The 12965-nt window shown below is 41.1% G+C and overlaps 1 protein-coding gene across 4 annotated transcripts in view; it reads left to right on the forward strand.

Moving 5' to 3' along the window:
* LOC104687967 (cytochrome P450 2J2-like) overlaps nt 1–12965 on the forward strand; it is a 40457-nt gene that overhangs the window by 5172 nt on the left and 22320 nt on the right. The window contains exons 5-10 of one of the 4 annotated variants that reach the window (XM_019284588.3): nt 1721–1897; nt 3945–4086; nt 5854–6041; nt 6210–6351; nt 6999–7156; nt 8996–10403. In XM_019284588.3, coding sequence (XP_019140133.1) covers nt 1721–1897; nt 3945–4086; nt 5854–6041; nt 6210–6351; nt 6999–7156; nt 8996–9121 — 933 coding nt within the window. In that variant the 3' untranslated portion in view covers nt 9122–10403. Of the gene's footprint in view, nt 1–1720; nt 1898–3944; nt 4087–5853; nt 6042–6209; nt 6352–6998; nt 7178–8995; nt 10404–12257; nt 12425–12965 lie in introns of those variants that run through there. The other 3 variants (XM_019284591.3, XM_010397251.4, XM_019284590.3) reach the window with 3 other exon arrangements.

Genomic DNA, 12965 nt, shown 5'->3' on the forward strand with positions numbered 1-12965 from the left:
TGAGTAACTCTTTAATATAGAATCCATAAGCAATCCCTGCAATACAGATTTCTTCCCACATCCCATGGAGCATTCTTCTCACTGAGTTATGGTTGGGTTCCCTTCTGGTTAATTTAGCTGTGGTCCTGTAAGTTGGGTGTAGTGGTGGCAGGTGAGACCTGCTTTTAGGACAGAGAACATACCTCCTTTTCTTCTCTGTTTCCTATCCTGGCTTTGATTTGATTTAGTCCAGTGAATAAGATACTGTTGGGAAATAAGAACAGGGATTCAAACCATTCCAGAGGGATGGTCACTATCTGCCCACCTCCCAAATGCAAAGAGTACTCAGTAATAAGCAAAAAAGTGGATATTGCTGCATCCCCATTTCTTACCTGGATCTCATGCTGTCAGGCACTGAACAGGGGCACACTGTGATTGGGCCTCTCCAGAATGGAGGAGGAGTTTTAGCACAACTGGTACCCCGGAAGGTGGATGGACTCATTTCCTGACTTAAATACTGACAGCTAAATTCCAGTTACAGCTGGAGTGCCAGAGTAGCTGGAGAGAGTGGACATTTGGGAGTAGGAATGCCTGTAATCTGGGCAATTTTGTGTGATTAGTCAGACCACAGTTGTATCTAAGGGTTCTGAACACATTTTGCAAGTAAAAAATTACCAGAGATGGAACTAGCCAAAAGGGATATGAAGTTCTATGTGAATTTACCAAGGGCTGGACTAGAACTTTTTTTTTGTGATAAGACAATCATTAATTGATAATTGGATGTCTGACTGTAAGAACTGATTTCCCAAGAAGACACAAGTATAGTCTATCTAATTCAACCACACTCCAGTGAATGTTCTTTCTGTGGTGTGATTAAGAGAGTACAAGAAGAACTCAGCAAAATGAAGGCTGAGAAAGGATAACAATTTTGCTGATACATAAACAATGGAATTATATTTTGAGCAGAAAAGAACTATTACGAGAACATTATATCTTGCAGATACAAGAATATACAAATTATCCAGGCATAAATGTAGGCTGGAAACCAGAATTAACTTTCTAGCTATCAGAAAAGGTAGAAATCAACTATTTCTCATGCCAGATTTTCCCAAATGGTAAGACAGATGGAAAAAAATAATCTGGTTGTGTCAGCTAACCCTTTCTTTCTTTCTAGAGGGGAGTACCCAAAATTGTCAGGTAGCTGTTCCTTAGCTTTTCTGGGTTTCAGATATTTGAAATTTCATGGAGGAACCTTGAGAGCTCGATTGGTAGAGAGTATTTTGGGGGTTACCCAGCCTGTAAAGCAGGCACTGGGAGCCAGCCCTTGCTTTGGGTTTCTCACCATGCTGGTGAGGAATTTCCAATTATTGCTTCTCCCCTCCCGGTATTCTCCACTGGAGGGCAGGAGTTCACTTTTAAAATGCCTGAATGCAGTTCATAGCAATTGAAGGCATGAATAACTGCGTAGATGAATACCGTTCATTCTAGTTAAAGTAATTCTAATTTGGCTTGTGATCAAGCTGAAAGCCTGTAGAACTCTGAATCTTACCATCAAAACTAGAAATTGTATCGTTTACTTTTCGCAGCTTGAAAGCCTAAGTGCAGTCTTTGTCAGGGTATTTTATTAATGAGGTCCTAATTCCAAGCTAACATGAATATTACCTCTCTTTGTAGCAGGCCCTCCTAGTGCATTTTCTTATGGTAGAGACTTTGCAGTACCCCTTGTGTGTCACTCCCACAGCTCTATGAAATCTTCCCCTGGCTGATGAGCCATCTCCCTGGGCCTCATAAGAAGGCGTTGGCTTGTTATGATGTCCTGAGCAACTTTACACGGAGAGAGATCCAAATGCACACAGAGCACGGGATGCCAGAGGAACTGCAGGATTTCATTGACTTCTACATGGATCACATTGAAAAAGTAAGTTTGTTCTGCCCAATCATACAGTCATGGGGGAAAAGGTAAACATGGACTACTGAATCAACCCAACCACTTGAAATCATCACAGTCTCTTACTTTTTTAGACATTGTAATGTGAATCCAATGACCAGGCCCTTCCTTAATGCTTTCTGATCATTGATATGTCACAGCACCTTGCAATCCTTTCATTAAAGGGCAGGTTAATACACTGCATTTTTTTTTTTTAGTTGGCACAAGTTGCAAAATGATTGAAGGTCTCCAGGAAAAAATACTGAATTACTAAATGAACAACAAGAGAACTGAGAAGGCCTTTGGAAGACAGAGTGGGATGTTCTGGATATGATATTTGGCTGATAAAAGTTTGCCAAGAGAACTTGCAAGAGGACATTTGGATTTTGAGAACATTTTATGGAGAAATAACCTAGGAGTCAGCAGTGTTTCTGACAAGGCTGGAGAAGAGGAAAGTGCCAGGGTCAGTGGAGTTCCAAGCAGACAAAGGAACTGGGACAGCTAAAGGCATTATGGTCAGGCAGGCATAGTAGAGGTAGGTGGGAATCCATAGGGCTTTGAAGGGCTGTAGGAGTCGTGCACACGATCTCTCCCTTTTCTAGACCATACCAAGATCACTTTGTACAAATCTCTTGGCAATTGGACCACAGCCCTGATCTGCGGACTGGCAGCTGCCCTTCCCCCTTGTGACTCCTACCTCCACTTAATCACTTTTCCTTTCTCCTCTCCTCCACTGCAGCAGGGTATTTTCCTCCTCCCGTTCTGCTTGGTGACAGGAAGAAAAAGGAGAAAGGGGAGGAAGTGGCAAGACGAGACTGATGTGACTTGGGGGTGGCAAGGCAAGGGTGGCCCAGAGAGACAAAGGTCCTCAGGAAGGGGGCAGTGATGGTTGCTCCTGGTGGCAGTGCTGTCCTGCAGGCACAGCCAGTGTCCCCTTCACCACTGTCATGTGCTGGTAGCAGCAACAGAGGCGGCCACAACCTGCAGGCACTCACCTACCTCTCCCTGATAATTCTTTATTGATCAATTCCCACACCAGCTGCTATATTCTTATGTCTGGTGTGGATGTCAGCCTAAATGGCTTCTAGCTTCTTGGATCCTCTTGTTTTAAATTTTTTTTTGAAACCAGCACAGTAACACACCTGGCCTTCGAAAGCATTTGACTGCTTCTAAAGCTTTTCATTGCTGTTCTAGGATTTATGAGACTTGAACATCAGTATACCAGAAATTGTTTCAGTGAGCTCTTCTGGGACTCTGCTGGGTGGAAATCATCCAAGTTTGTTCATCAAAAAAATTGAACTGTCTGTAATAGATGAACAGGGGCAATAAAAAAACGATTAGATGATATTACAGCAGGGAGAAACATCCCTCCTTCTTTTCAATTGCTCCACTGGCAAGAGAAAGGTTCAACACCCTGAGCATAGCCTCCCTAAATATAGACAATGAATTCCCCCAAACCATAACTGTGTTCTTTTATAATTTCAGTGTATACACACACACATCCTCACACTCCTAATTGAAAACTGTAAAACCCCAGACAGCTGCACGTGATTCATTGTGCCCTTGCTGTGTAGAAGAAACCTGAATGCCACAGGTTAAGAACTTTACACAGCCCAGTGTTCACTGCCTGGTCATTGTATTGCTTGGTAGAGCAACTGAGTTGTGGACTATGACTTGAGACATGAAGAATGACACACTGGCACACATCTTTAGAGGAAGACTTACTTATGAAACATTCTAAATTAACCTCTATTTGCACATTAAGCCAGTAATCCTTTTTTTTTCCCCTAGCTGTGATTTAACATGTGATTCAGCTTCATGATTAAGAGTGGAATAAACACGGCTTGTCTGTTTGTGAAATGTTAGTTTTTGTGTTGATAGTCATCTGTGGTGTCTAACATTGCTTAGCAGTCTTTCTGTATTGTCCTATAAGGAGAAGACACTGCAGCTTGGAACCAGTTATAAAATCACAATTAATCCTATTCTGTTTTTTCTTAACTTTCATGTATAAGCCTCTAACTTTTCATATAATTTGCAGTCCAAAGATGAACCCAAGTCAACATACAATGAAGACAACATGGTTTATTCTATAAATGACCTTTTCTTGGGCGGATCAGAGACATCAAGCACTACTTTGAACTGGGGCCTGGTCTATATGGTGGCAAATCCAGACATCCAAGGTGAATAGATAAACACATCACAAATATCTGTCATGCAATAGAAAAGCCAAGTCATAACATTTTCATGGATCAGAGATTATTCCTAGATACTGATACATGCCTAGTGGCACAAGTACCTTTTTGTACTTGTAGGTCTGCCCTAGGCAGCATCAGTAGATCCAGGGATTAAATTAAGTCTGTGATGTATTTGAATTTTTTGTCACAGAAATTGTTTCAGTCAGGAGAGGAAAGAGATGGCTCTTCTGTTACATTTATGTGTATTTAAGAAGTTTGGTTTTAAGTCTAGTTTTTAAATAACCACCAATCCCTTTCATAGAGCACTGAATAAAAACCAAAGGAAGAAGACTGTTTAATGATGGATAACAGAAATCTCACTGTTAGGTTGCAGAATATGTGCAAATACCCAGAGGAGAACAGGATTTTAAATGGAGGAAAAAGATGAAAATAAGAAAAAATCACTGAACTTGTAGCTCTCAGGGAAGAAATTCTGTTTAATCTCATGTCATCACATGTTTTGTTATCACTTACTCTAATTAAGGTTATGAAAGCACTGACTCACCTGTACAATTTTATACTAAATATGATGCCTTGCACATATTTGGGAAAGCAGAGTATGTGCAGAGTAATCCTTCCTGAGCTTCTTGAGTAATACATTACATCAAGGCTCTCAGAAGGAGCTGACACCACTATATCTGTCCTCATTTAATTAATTGGTGGCTTCTTTTTGAACCCATTCATACTTTGCCTGTGGTGACATCCAGTGACAATGTTCCACTCTGTACCATAAGGAGAAGTTTGGCCTTTTGCCTCATCACTGAATTGGGAATAGAAATGTGTGTTTATATAATGCAGTGACTGATTACTTCAAACTACTTGGATTCTCAAGTAGTCACGTGCTTCTGCAAGATACTTCTTCACAGAAAGAAGTCTACTTAAAAATATTTCTGAATATACATTTTAAATTCTGTAAGGTGCTTAAATCTCTGATGTTAGTTTAATGAAGGACTGCTGGCAGTCACGGGGCAGGCTTGATGTGAATGGGCACAGACTGATCAACGCAGAAGGAACTTCCCTGCATCTTACTGTTGCTTCAAAAGGCCTGGAAAAACACAGGATCATTTATTAAAAATCTAAGGTATTTTTATTAGGTGTGTACTGCCTCTCTTGAAGTTTATAAATCAAAGGTTTTATTTTTGTTAATGTTCCCAAAGCTCCTGTGCAATAAGTAATTTAAAACATGCTGTTCTTGATTAAAAGGCAGATACCAAGCAGTAGATCCATTTTTTAAATGGTATTTGGACCTTGTTCTACTTGGCATGGCTTCACTTAACAGACACCCTATGTAAGAACCATTTCCTTTTAACAGGAATTAGACTTTTAAGGCTCAGACTCACCTGGTTTTCAAAGAGCTGTGAGCCTAATGTTCTAACTGGCTGTAGGTGTTTGAGGCACCTAGGCAAAAGAAAACCCAAACTGTTATCTCTTGGATTTGTGGTAGTAAGATAACACTTAGTTTTAAATATTTGAGCAACAAATGTCTTTTCTTAATCTGCGATCAAATAACTTCTGACCCAGAAGCAGAATTCTCATATATTTCAGCTGTTGGAACATCCTGCTACTTTAATTTTCTTTATAAAAAGTTACTTACATTTCTATATTAATTATGGTGTTGTTCTCATAGTTCTAAATGGGAAATGTCTTCAAAAATGAAATTATTGAAAACACTTGATATGTTTTTCTGCCTGAAACAGTGAATATTTTCCACAGAGAAAGTGCAGAAGGAGCTGGATGCTGTTCTGGGTCCCTCCAAGTTAATCTGCTATGAGGATCGGAGAGAACTGCCCTACACAAATGCTGTGGTTCATGAGATCCAGCGCTTCAGCAACATCATCTCAGTTGGCATGCCCAGGGTGTGTGTGAGGAACACAACCTTGCTTGGCTTTCCCCTCAAAAAGGTAAGACAGTTTTCCAGTTGCTACCGACCTTTTCTGCATCAGTAGAGCAAGGTGTGGATTAAAATCTCTTTGTGCCAGGGTATTCTCCAACAGAAGGGGGGCTTGATGCCTTCAGGTCGTGGTCTGAATGTGAACAAGGAACAGAATGAATGATTTTTTTCCTTTCAGGGCACCATAGTTCTTCCAAATATTGCTTCATCTTTGTATGACCCAGAGCAGTGGGAAACACCTCGCCAGTTCAACCCTGGTCACTTCTTGGATAAGGATGGAAACTTTGTGGCCCAAGAAGCATTCTTACCATTCTCAATAGGTAAGTGAGCTACAGCACAAACATCAACAGTTTGGATTGGGACTGTAGAATGAAGATGTCTATTAAAAACCTATTAGTTGTCTATTCTAAATCTTTCTGTGGAAAACAGTGCTTAAATCAACATGGTTACTTTCAGTAACATATATTCTACTGAACAAATAATAACATGGAAAATAGGAGGTGTCCTGACAAACATATACATCTAACTTGCCTTATTTTTGGAAGGAAATTCTCTGCTAATGATTGTGGCTATTGATTTCGGGCACTCATTTCATACCAGACATATATATGGAAAGCACTTTCAAGCAGCCCTCTTGATTCTTTATGCATTCAACACCAGAACATGACACCCCCCATGAAAAGCAGGTCCTTATTCTTCATTTACATGAATTCCTCTAAAGTTGTCAGCCAAATGAAGATGAGGCCTTTGAGGTAATTGGAGGGAGCAGAAGGGGTACACGGTTATCTATAGCTGCAGATAAAATTCTTTGAAAGAAGAATTACATGAAGCTTTGCGTCATTGGTTGCATTTAGTCCTACAAAAATTCTGGACTTGGCAAAAATACCTTTGCACTGTGTGAGGACGAATACAGTTGCTGTTGGGTCAGGGTTATTTACTCACTGTCCTTCCCCTCTTCCCTCTGCAGGGCACCGGGTGTGTTTGGGGGAGCACTTAGCAAGGACCGAGCTCTTCATTTTCTTTGCCAGCTTGCTGCGGGCGTTCACCTTCCGGCTCCCCGAGGGCGTGAGCAAGATCAGCACTGAGCCCCTTCTGGGGGGCACACTGCAGCCCCACCCCTACAGGGTTTGTGCCATTCCACGCTAGGCTGGACATGTGCAGTGTGTCACAGACCATCTATGAGACATCTTTCTTATTTTTCTGAATGTATATCTTGAGACTATATAATGCTTTTTGTCTTGGATTTGAATTTCTAGTCCAAAAGCCGCCTTTTGACTTCAATAGATAATTTCATTTAGACTCTCTTACCTGCTCATGAAGGTGATCTTTTTTGTGGTAAAAGTTCTTTTGATCTGTAGGACACCATCATTCTCAGCCCTAAAGGCATCTTGCAGTTGCTGTCTGGCCTGGCAGGTATAAATCTGTGACACTACTGAGCAAATGACAAAATTGACTGCCAGACTTCAAAAATACATTCATTATCTCTGATAATGAATTCATTCATTATCATGTTTCCAAAAGAAAGTTGGGAAAATATACCTGGAAAATTGTGCCTCTTGAGGTCACTACCATCAACAGCAACATTTCAGTCAACTTTCTGTTGATGGTCACTAATAAAAGATATGAAGGAAAAATTAACAACTGGTTTTATTTATAGATGACTTACAGCTCACTGAGAATTTCTAGATTTGATGCAGCAGAATATGTGTAAGGCATCTTTAAACCTGGCAGATAATTACTGAGTCAAGTAGTGGAAATGTGCAGGCTGAAACCTGGTGAAGAGTGAAGATACAGAGAGAAGATTTCTTTTAGGGCACATACTTTTAGCATTTTAAAAGTCTGACAAGTCAGTTTTTGGAAAGTCTTTTCTAATAGGGTAACAGTGTGCTCCCATGCCTGACTCCTGTTAGGATCAGCACTGGGAGGCTGCTACACCAGGTGCAAGGACTTCCCAAGGGGCACTTTGGGTGAGGAACCTGCTTTGGTTACAGATGATGGTAAATTGAAAAATGTTCATGGAAAATGCCAAAGATACTTTTTAAACACCTCAGCAGATTAGCTTCCTGAAGCCACAAAGGCTTGCCATATACACAAACACGAATCAAATGCAATTAAGTAATCTATAATTAGTAGAAAATTTAAAAATTGGTTCCTATGTTAAGTATTTATATTGACTGGAAAAGTTGTGTAAAGTGTAAGTGAACTTGTCCTTTATTAATGTTCCTGTTTCTATGAGAGAGGACAGGACAGCTGAACAGATGATCATCTGTTAAATCAGTTATCACTCGATGTCATCCACTGTGTGATTGAGATTAGTTCCAGCAGTTCACCATGAATCACAAATTTAGACCTGTCTCATTATTTCTAATTCAATAGCTGATGGAACACGGCATCAAAATAGTAACCACTTGATATTTAGCTGTTATTAAATTAAATGGCAGGATAGCACTAGTGAAATATGGAAGAGCACATCCTGACATTTTATGTGACAGAAAACTGTGCCCTGATAAAAACTGATGCCAAAGTCTGTGTGGATTTGCATGTGTGCATGGGAAGATAAGGCAAAGCCGAAACCACTGTGATTTGGGGATGTTGGAGCTGTCATTGTTGCTTAGAAATGAAGCTGGAAACATCAGTAGCCCTACAAGCACTAACATCACTTCTTTGTGATGCTGTCGCTCCTGATGGCCATGTGCTTCCCCAGATATCCTTCCAAAAGGGAAGCTCAAAAATGAGCCTGGGATGGAATCATGGCCAGGACAGCCCGTACGCACCCAGAGCAGGTTGAGTTCCCTGAACCAGTAGGAATGGCACAGCCCAAAACAGGGCATAAACACCACTTGTGCAGGTGTGCAAGAGGAGACACACAGGGTGCTTCAGAGGGAAACTGCATGTCGTATTTGGGCAGGTTATTGGTGCCTGTGACAGGAGCAGCTCGTTGTTGGTTTCTATTCCATTGTGCAGAAATGTCCAGGGGATGAGAGCCCAGCACATGAGCCATGGCAGCAGCAGGATGTCAGAGGGAAGCTCACAGCACCAAGATGGGAGAGCTGTGCTTTTCAGAGCCTTTGCATTTCTGTTCCTGCCTGACCTATTTTAAAAGTGAGTCACTTGAGCTTATCTTCTAATAAAGCCTGGTCTTTTTGAGCTTTTAAAGCCTTTTTAAAACCTGGCTGATACTGCCACAGAAGGCCAACGAAGCTGAGAGTAGATTTGAGAGAAGCCCAGCTCCCACACATGAAGTATGTGCCAACCCTCTCAGCTTTGGCTGTGTGGTGTCACCTCCAATCAGGCTGCTGAGCTTTAAGGGGTGTCTTGGAGACACCCCCTCACACGCATATCCTTCATTCCTCTCTCTTATATTCTTCATTTGCTTCTATGTTATTTCTCATATCTTCCTCAGGCTCCATTTTTGTAGTGGTGTTTGCACCTGCTCAAGAATATAGGGGGAAGTCTGGCTATAAAGGAAAATACAGAAAATGCAGAGAGGAAAATCTGAAGATTTTGGGTTCATGTAGCTCTTGGAGAGGCTCAGAGCCTTATGAATCTGTGATGCTCATCTGACATCCTTTTCACTGAAAGTTTATATGCAAAGCAAATATAAGTAGAAAAGAAAAAAATTCTGTATTTCAAGTAGTGTAATGAGGAAAAAGGAAACTGGTGTTTTCTCAAAACTGCAGTATATCAGGAAGGCTCTCTGGCAGATGGGAAACTTAATGGCTTTTTTGGCTTTTATTGTCAATGAAAATGGCCAATGCATTCAACATCACTGGTGTTCAGGCAAGACTTCTGTCTAGGTTAGGAAGGAGAAGTTAGAAAATAGCTAGATAAATGTGATGTTTTCAAATTGGCTGAGCTGATTCATCCCAGGGCACTTAGGGGAACAGTATCAACCTCAGAGCTATTAGCAATTATCTATGAAAACCTGTGGAGGATGGGAAAAGGTCAAACATTTCCTTGTCTTCAGAAGGTAAGAGAAGTTGCAGTGTTATAAATCAGTCAGCCTGATTGCACTTCTCAGAATATCTTGCAAATAATCAAATTGTAAGCACTGGGAGGAAAACAGAGTCAGTGCTCTCCAAATAATGTCAAAGTTACTTAGTTCTGTTTGATGACATTGCTAGAGGTCTGTTTTCAGAAGAGAAGCTGTTAATGTAATTTACTGCTCTTTAATGTGGCTTTGACACTATCTCACGAACTCTGTGGAAATGTGGTGTGTCTGAAGCTTGATAAAACTTCATGGAAACGTCAGGAAATGTGTATGAACAGTACCATGTAAAACTGGAAAGATACACTGAATAGGATTCTGTCCTGCATCTGGTACTATTCAATACTTAATTGAGGACTTTGATAGTAAAAGCACCAGACCTGGGTTAGGCCTAATTTCTTGATGCCACCAGATCCAAACTGATGTCTGCAGCAAGGTAAGAAAGAGGTATTCCCAAACTTGTCTAAAGTCAAAGAAACTTTGATGCAGGACCGTTTTATTTGGATTTATCACCTTTGTGAAAGTGTGAAGGTGCCGTAACATGGATACTTCTCCTTAGTAGTTTCAATGTCACAAAGCTGAAGAGGTGAGAGAGACCCTATTCCAGCATCTCTCATTATTCCCTCCTTCCTTTCTTCCTGGAGTCACAGTTTTCTCTGGGTCATTTCTCTGGGATTTTGTTTCTTGATCATTATGGTTTCCACAGAGCAGTAAGCTGCAGCAGAAGGATACATTTTAGTTTTGCAGTGACTCAAAATGCCTCTAAAAGCTCCAGAATTCAAACACAAGTTTGCTGTCCTGAGCTAAAATATTTACTTTGGATATTCTTGAATAAGAGACTCAGTGGTAAAATCAGGAACTTTTCACTAGGAATTTCTGAGACAGGTTATTTAAAACTGTATTAATCCATTGAAATTGTTGGACTAAAAAATCCCAATGAACTGTACTAATTTGAAGTAATATTTCAGCTGAGTTTGGGATATCTTTTGCTTAGTGAAAAGCTTATGAACTCTTCCTAATATCTTCAAAGAAATCACAGCCTGTGGTTTTTTTAGCCAAACACTCCAGGAACTATTTATTTGCTGTCCTGCAGTGTGACATTCTAATGTTAAAGGAATAACGATAACAAAATTGCAGCCCTTTCTCTGAACAGTTTATGAGATACAGCAAATGAGACTAGAGATGAGCTAATAATATGAATATATTCTGTGGTCAGCTGATGATATGATGGTATTCTACAAAGCTGCATTTTAAGGAGCATTACAGAGAAATTGAAAAAAAAAACAATTGGAGTGTTTTATATTATATTCTTTTTGAAGTAACTTTTTTGAGCACTATTAAAGTGCTTATTTCGGTGGTGCAGTCACATGAGCATCAGCTCTGCCTTGTAAATTCAGGTTGGACTGACAGCTACAAGGTATGGGTGACTCTGGTATCTCAGGTAAGACAGGCAGCTTCCCTTAGCCTACTCGTGGGTAGTTTTGGGAAGGGACAAATGTCACCACCCACCCCTAATATTGAGGGTATCAGTAGCTTCAGCACTCACGGACAGCAACCTATATCCTAGAGAAATGCAGGCCATGATGGGACCTGCAGGCAGAGGTACATGGGACTCCAGGCTTGCCACTCTCTGACACTATTGTGGCATTGGCCTGCCCTGGCAGAACTGGGCACAGCCCTGTGGGAGCCCCCTGTGTAGGGATCTAGTCCTGATATGTGTGTTGGGTCTGATGCTGCAGCTTAGGGAAGCTGTCTGTCCTCAAGCAGAACACCAAGAGCTGTCAGGAAGCGTGCTGGCTAATTCAGCATGGATCAAGCGGGAACTCCCCAGCACAAAATGATCCCATGTTGATATTTCAGCTGCTCCGAGGCACCAGGCAGAGGGCAGCAGAGGCTGTGAGCTGCTGCCCTTAAACACACCTGTATTACCAGGGGACGCTGGAGTTCATCACACCTTCATTTGCCGACAGCATGGGACTGGTTGAGGATGAGATCCAAATGCTACAATACAATGTCCTTAATAGATTTCTTGGACCTTTTGGTAGAACAGTGTCTGCACGGTTTCTTGATTACGTGGATATTATTCACCATGACCGTGCTCTTCTGCGCTCTGATCAAGATAAAATGTTCATGATTTTCTCTGTACTCACAGTCTCTCCTACGTGAGGGAATGCAGTACACCAGGCAAGCTCCCAAATGAATTAGTGTGTGCCTTGCACTAACTTTCATTTTCTCTAGGTGAGATAGTGGCATTTGACCAGGCCCAGATGTTGGAAAAACGAAGTAATTATACAATTTGAAACATAAGAATCATGTCCATGAGGCTCAGAAGCAGAATATTTATTTCATTTGCCCTGCCTCTCTCCTTTCCTTTCTGTTAGGTACTGCCAAGAGAAAAAAGAAAACTTTGAGATAATTAAAACAAACAAACAAACAAATCCATACCAACACCAAATATCCCACCCCCCACCCCTTCCCCCAAAAAAGCAAAACGAAAACAAACCAACAAATATTGAACAAAATAATTATGGCTATTCTCCATCAATTTTAGCTTGTTGTTGGTCTTTATCCAGGTTGAGCTTCTACAGTAGGGGAGTCAAGACTAAAATTGCCTTTTATCTTTGTGATGTGTTTGACAGGATGCTTTACACAGAGCTGACCAAAGTGATTCTCCTTGAACAATGCCATCCTCTGATCAAAGAAAGCCCTGTAATTCCTGCATCTGAGCAGCACAAAATGTCTCCCTGCTTTTCCCTAATTATAGAATTACAGATTTGTTTAGGTTTGAAAAGACCTCTTAGACCATTGAGTCCAACCATTACCCCAGCACTGCCAAGTCCACCAGTAAACCATGTGACAAGTGCCAAATCTACACATCCTTTAAATACCTCCAGGCATGATGACTCCACCACTTCCCTGGGCAGCCTGTGCCAGGGCTTGGCAACC

The sequence above is a fragment of the Corvus cornix genome, chromosome 9 (genome assembly GCF_000738735.6).
Source record: "Corvus cornix cornix isolate S_Up_H32 chromosome 9, ASM73873v5, whole genome shotgun sequence".
NCBI lineage: Eukaryota > Metazoa > Chordata > Aves > Passeriformes > Corvidae > Corvus > Corvus cornix.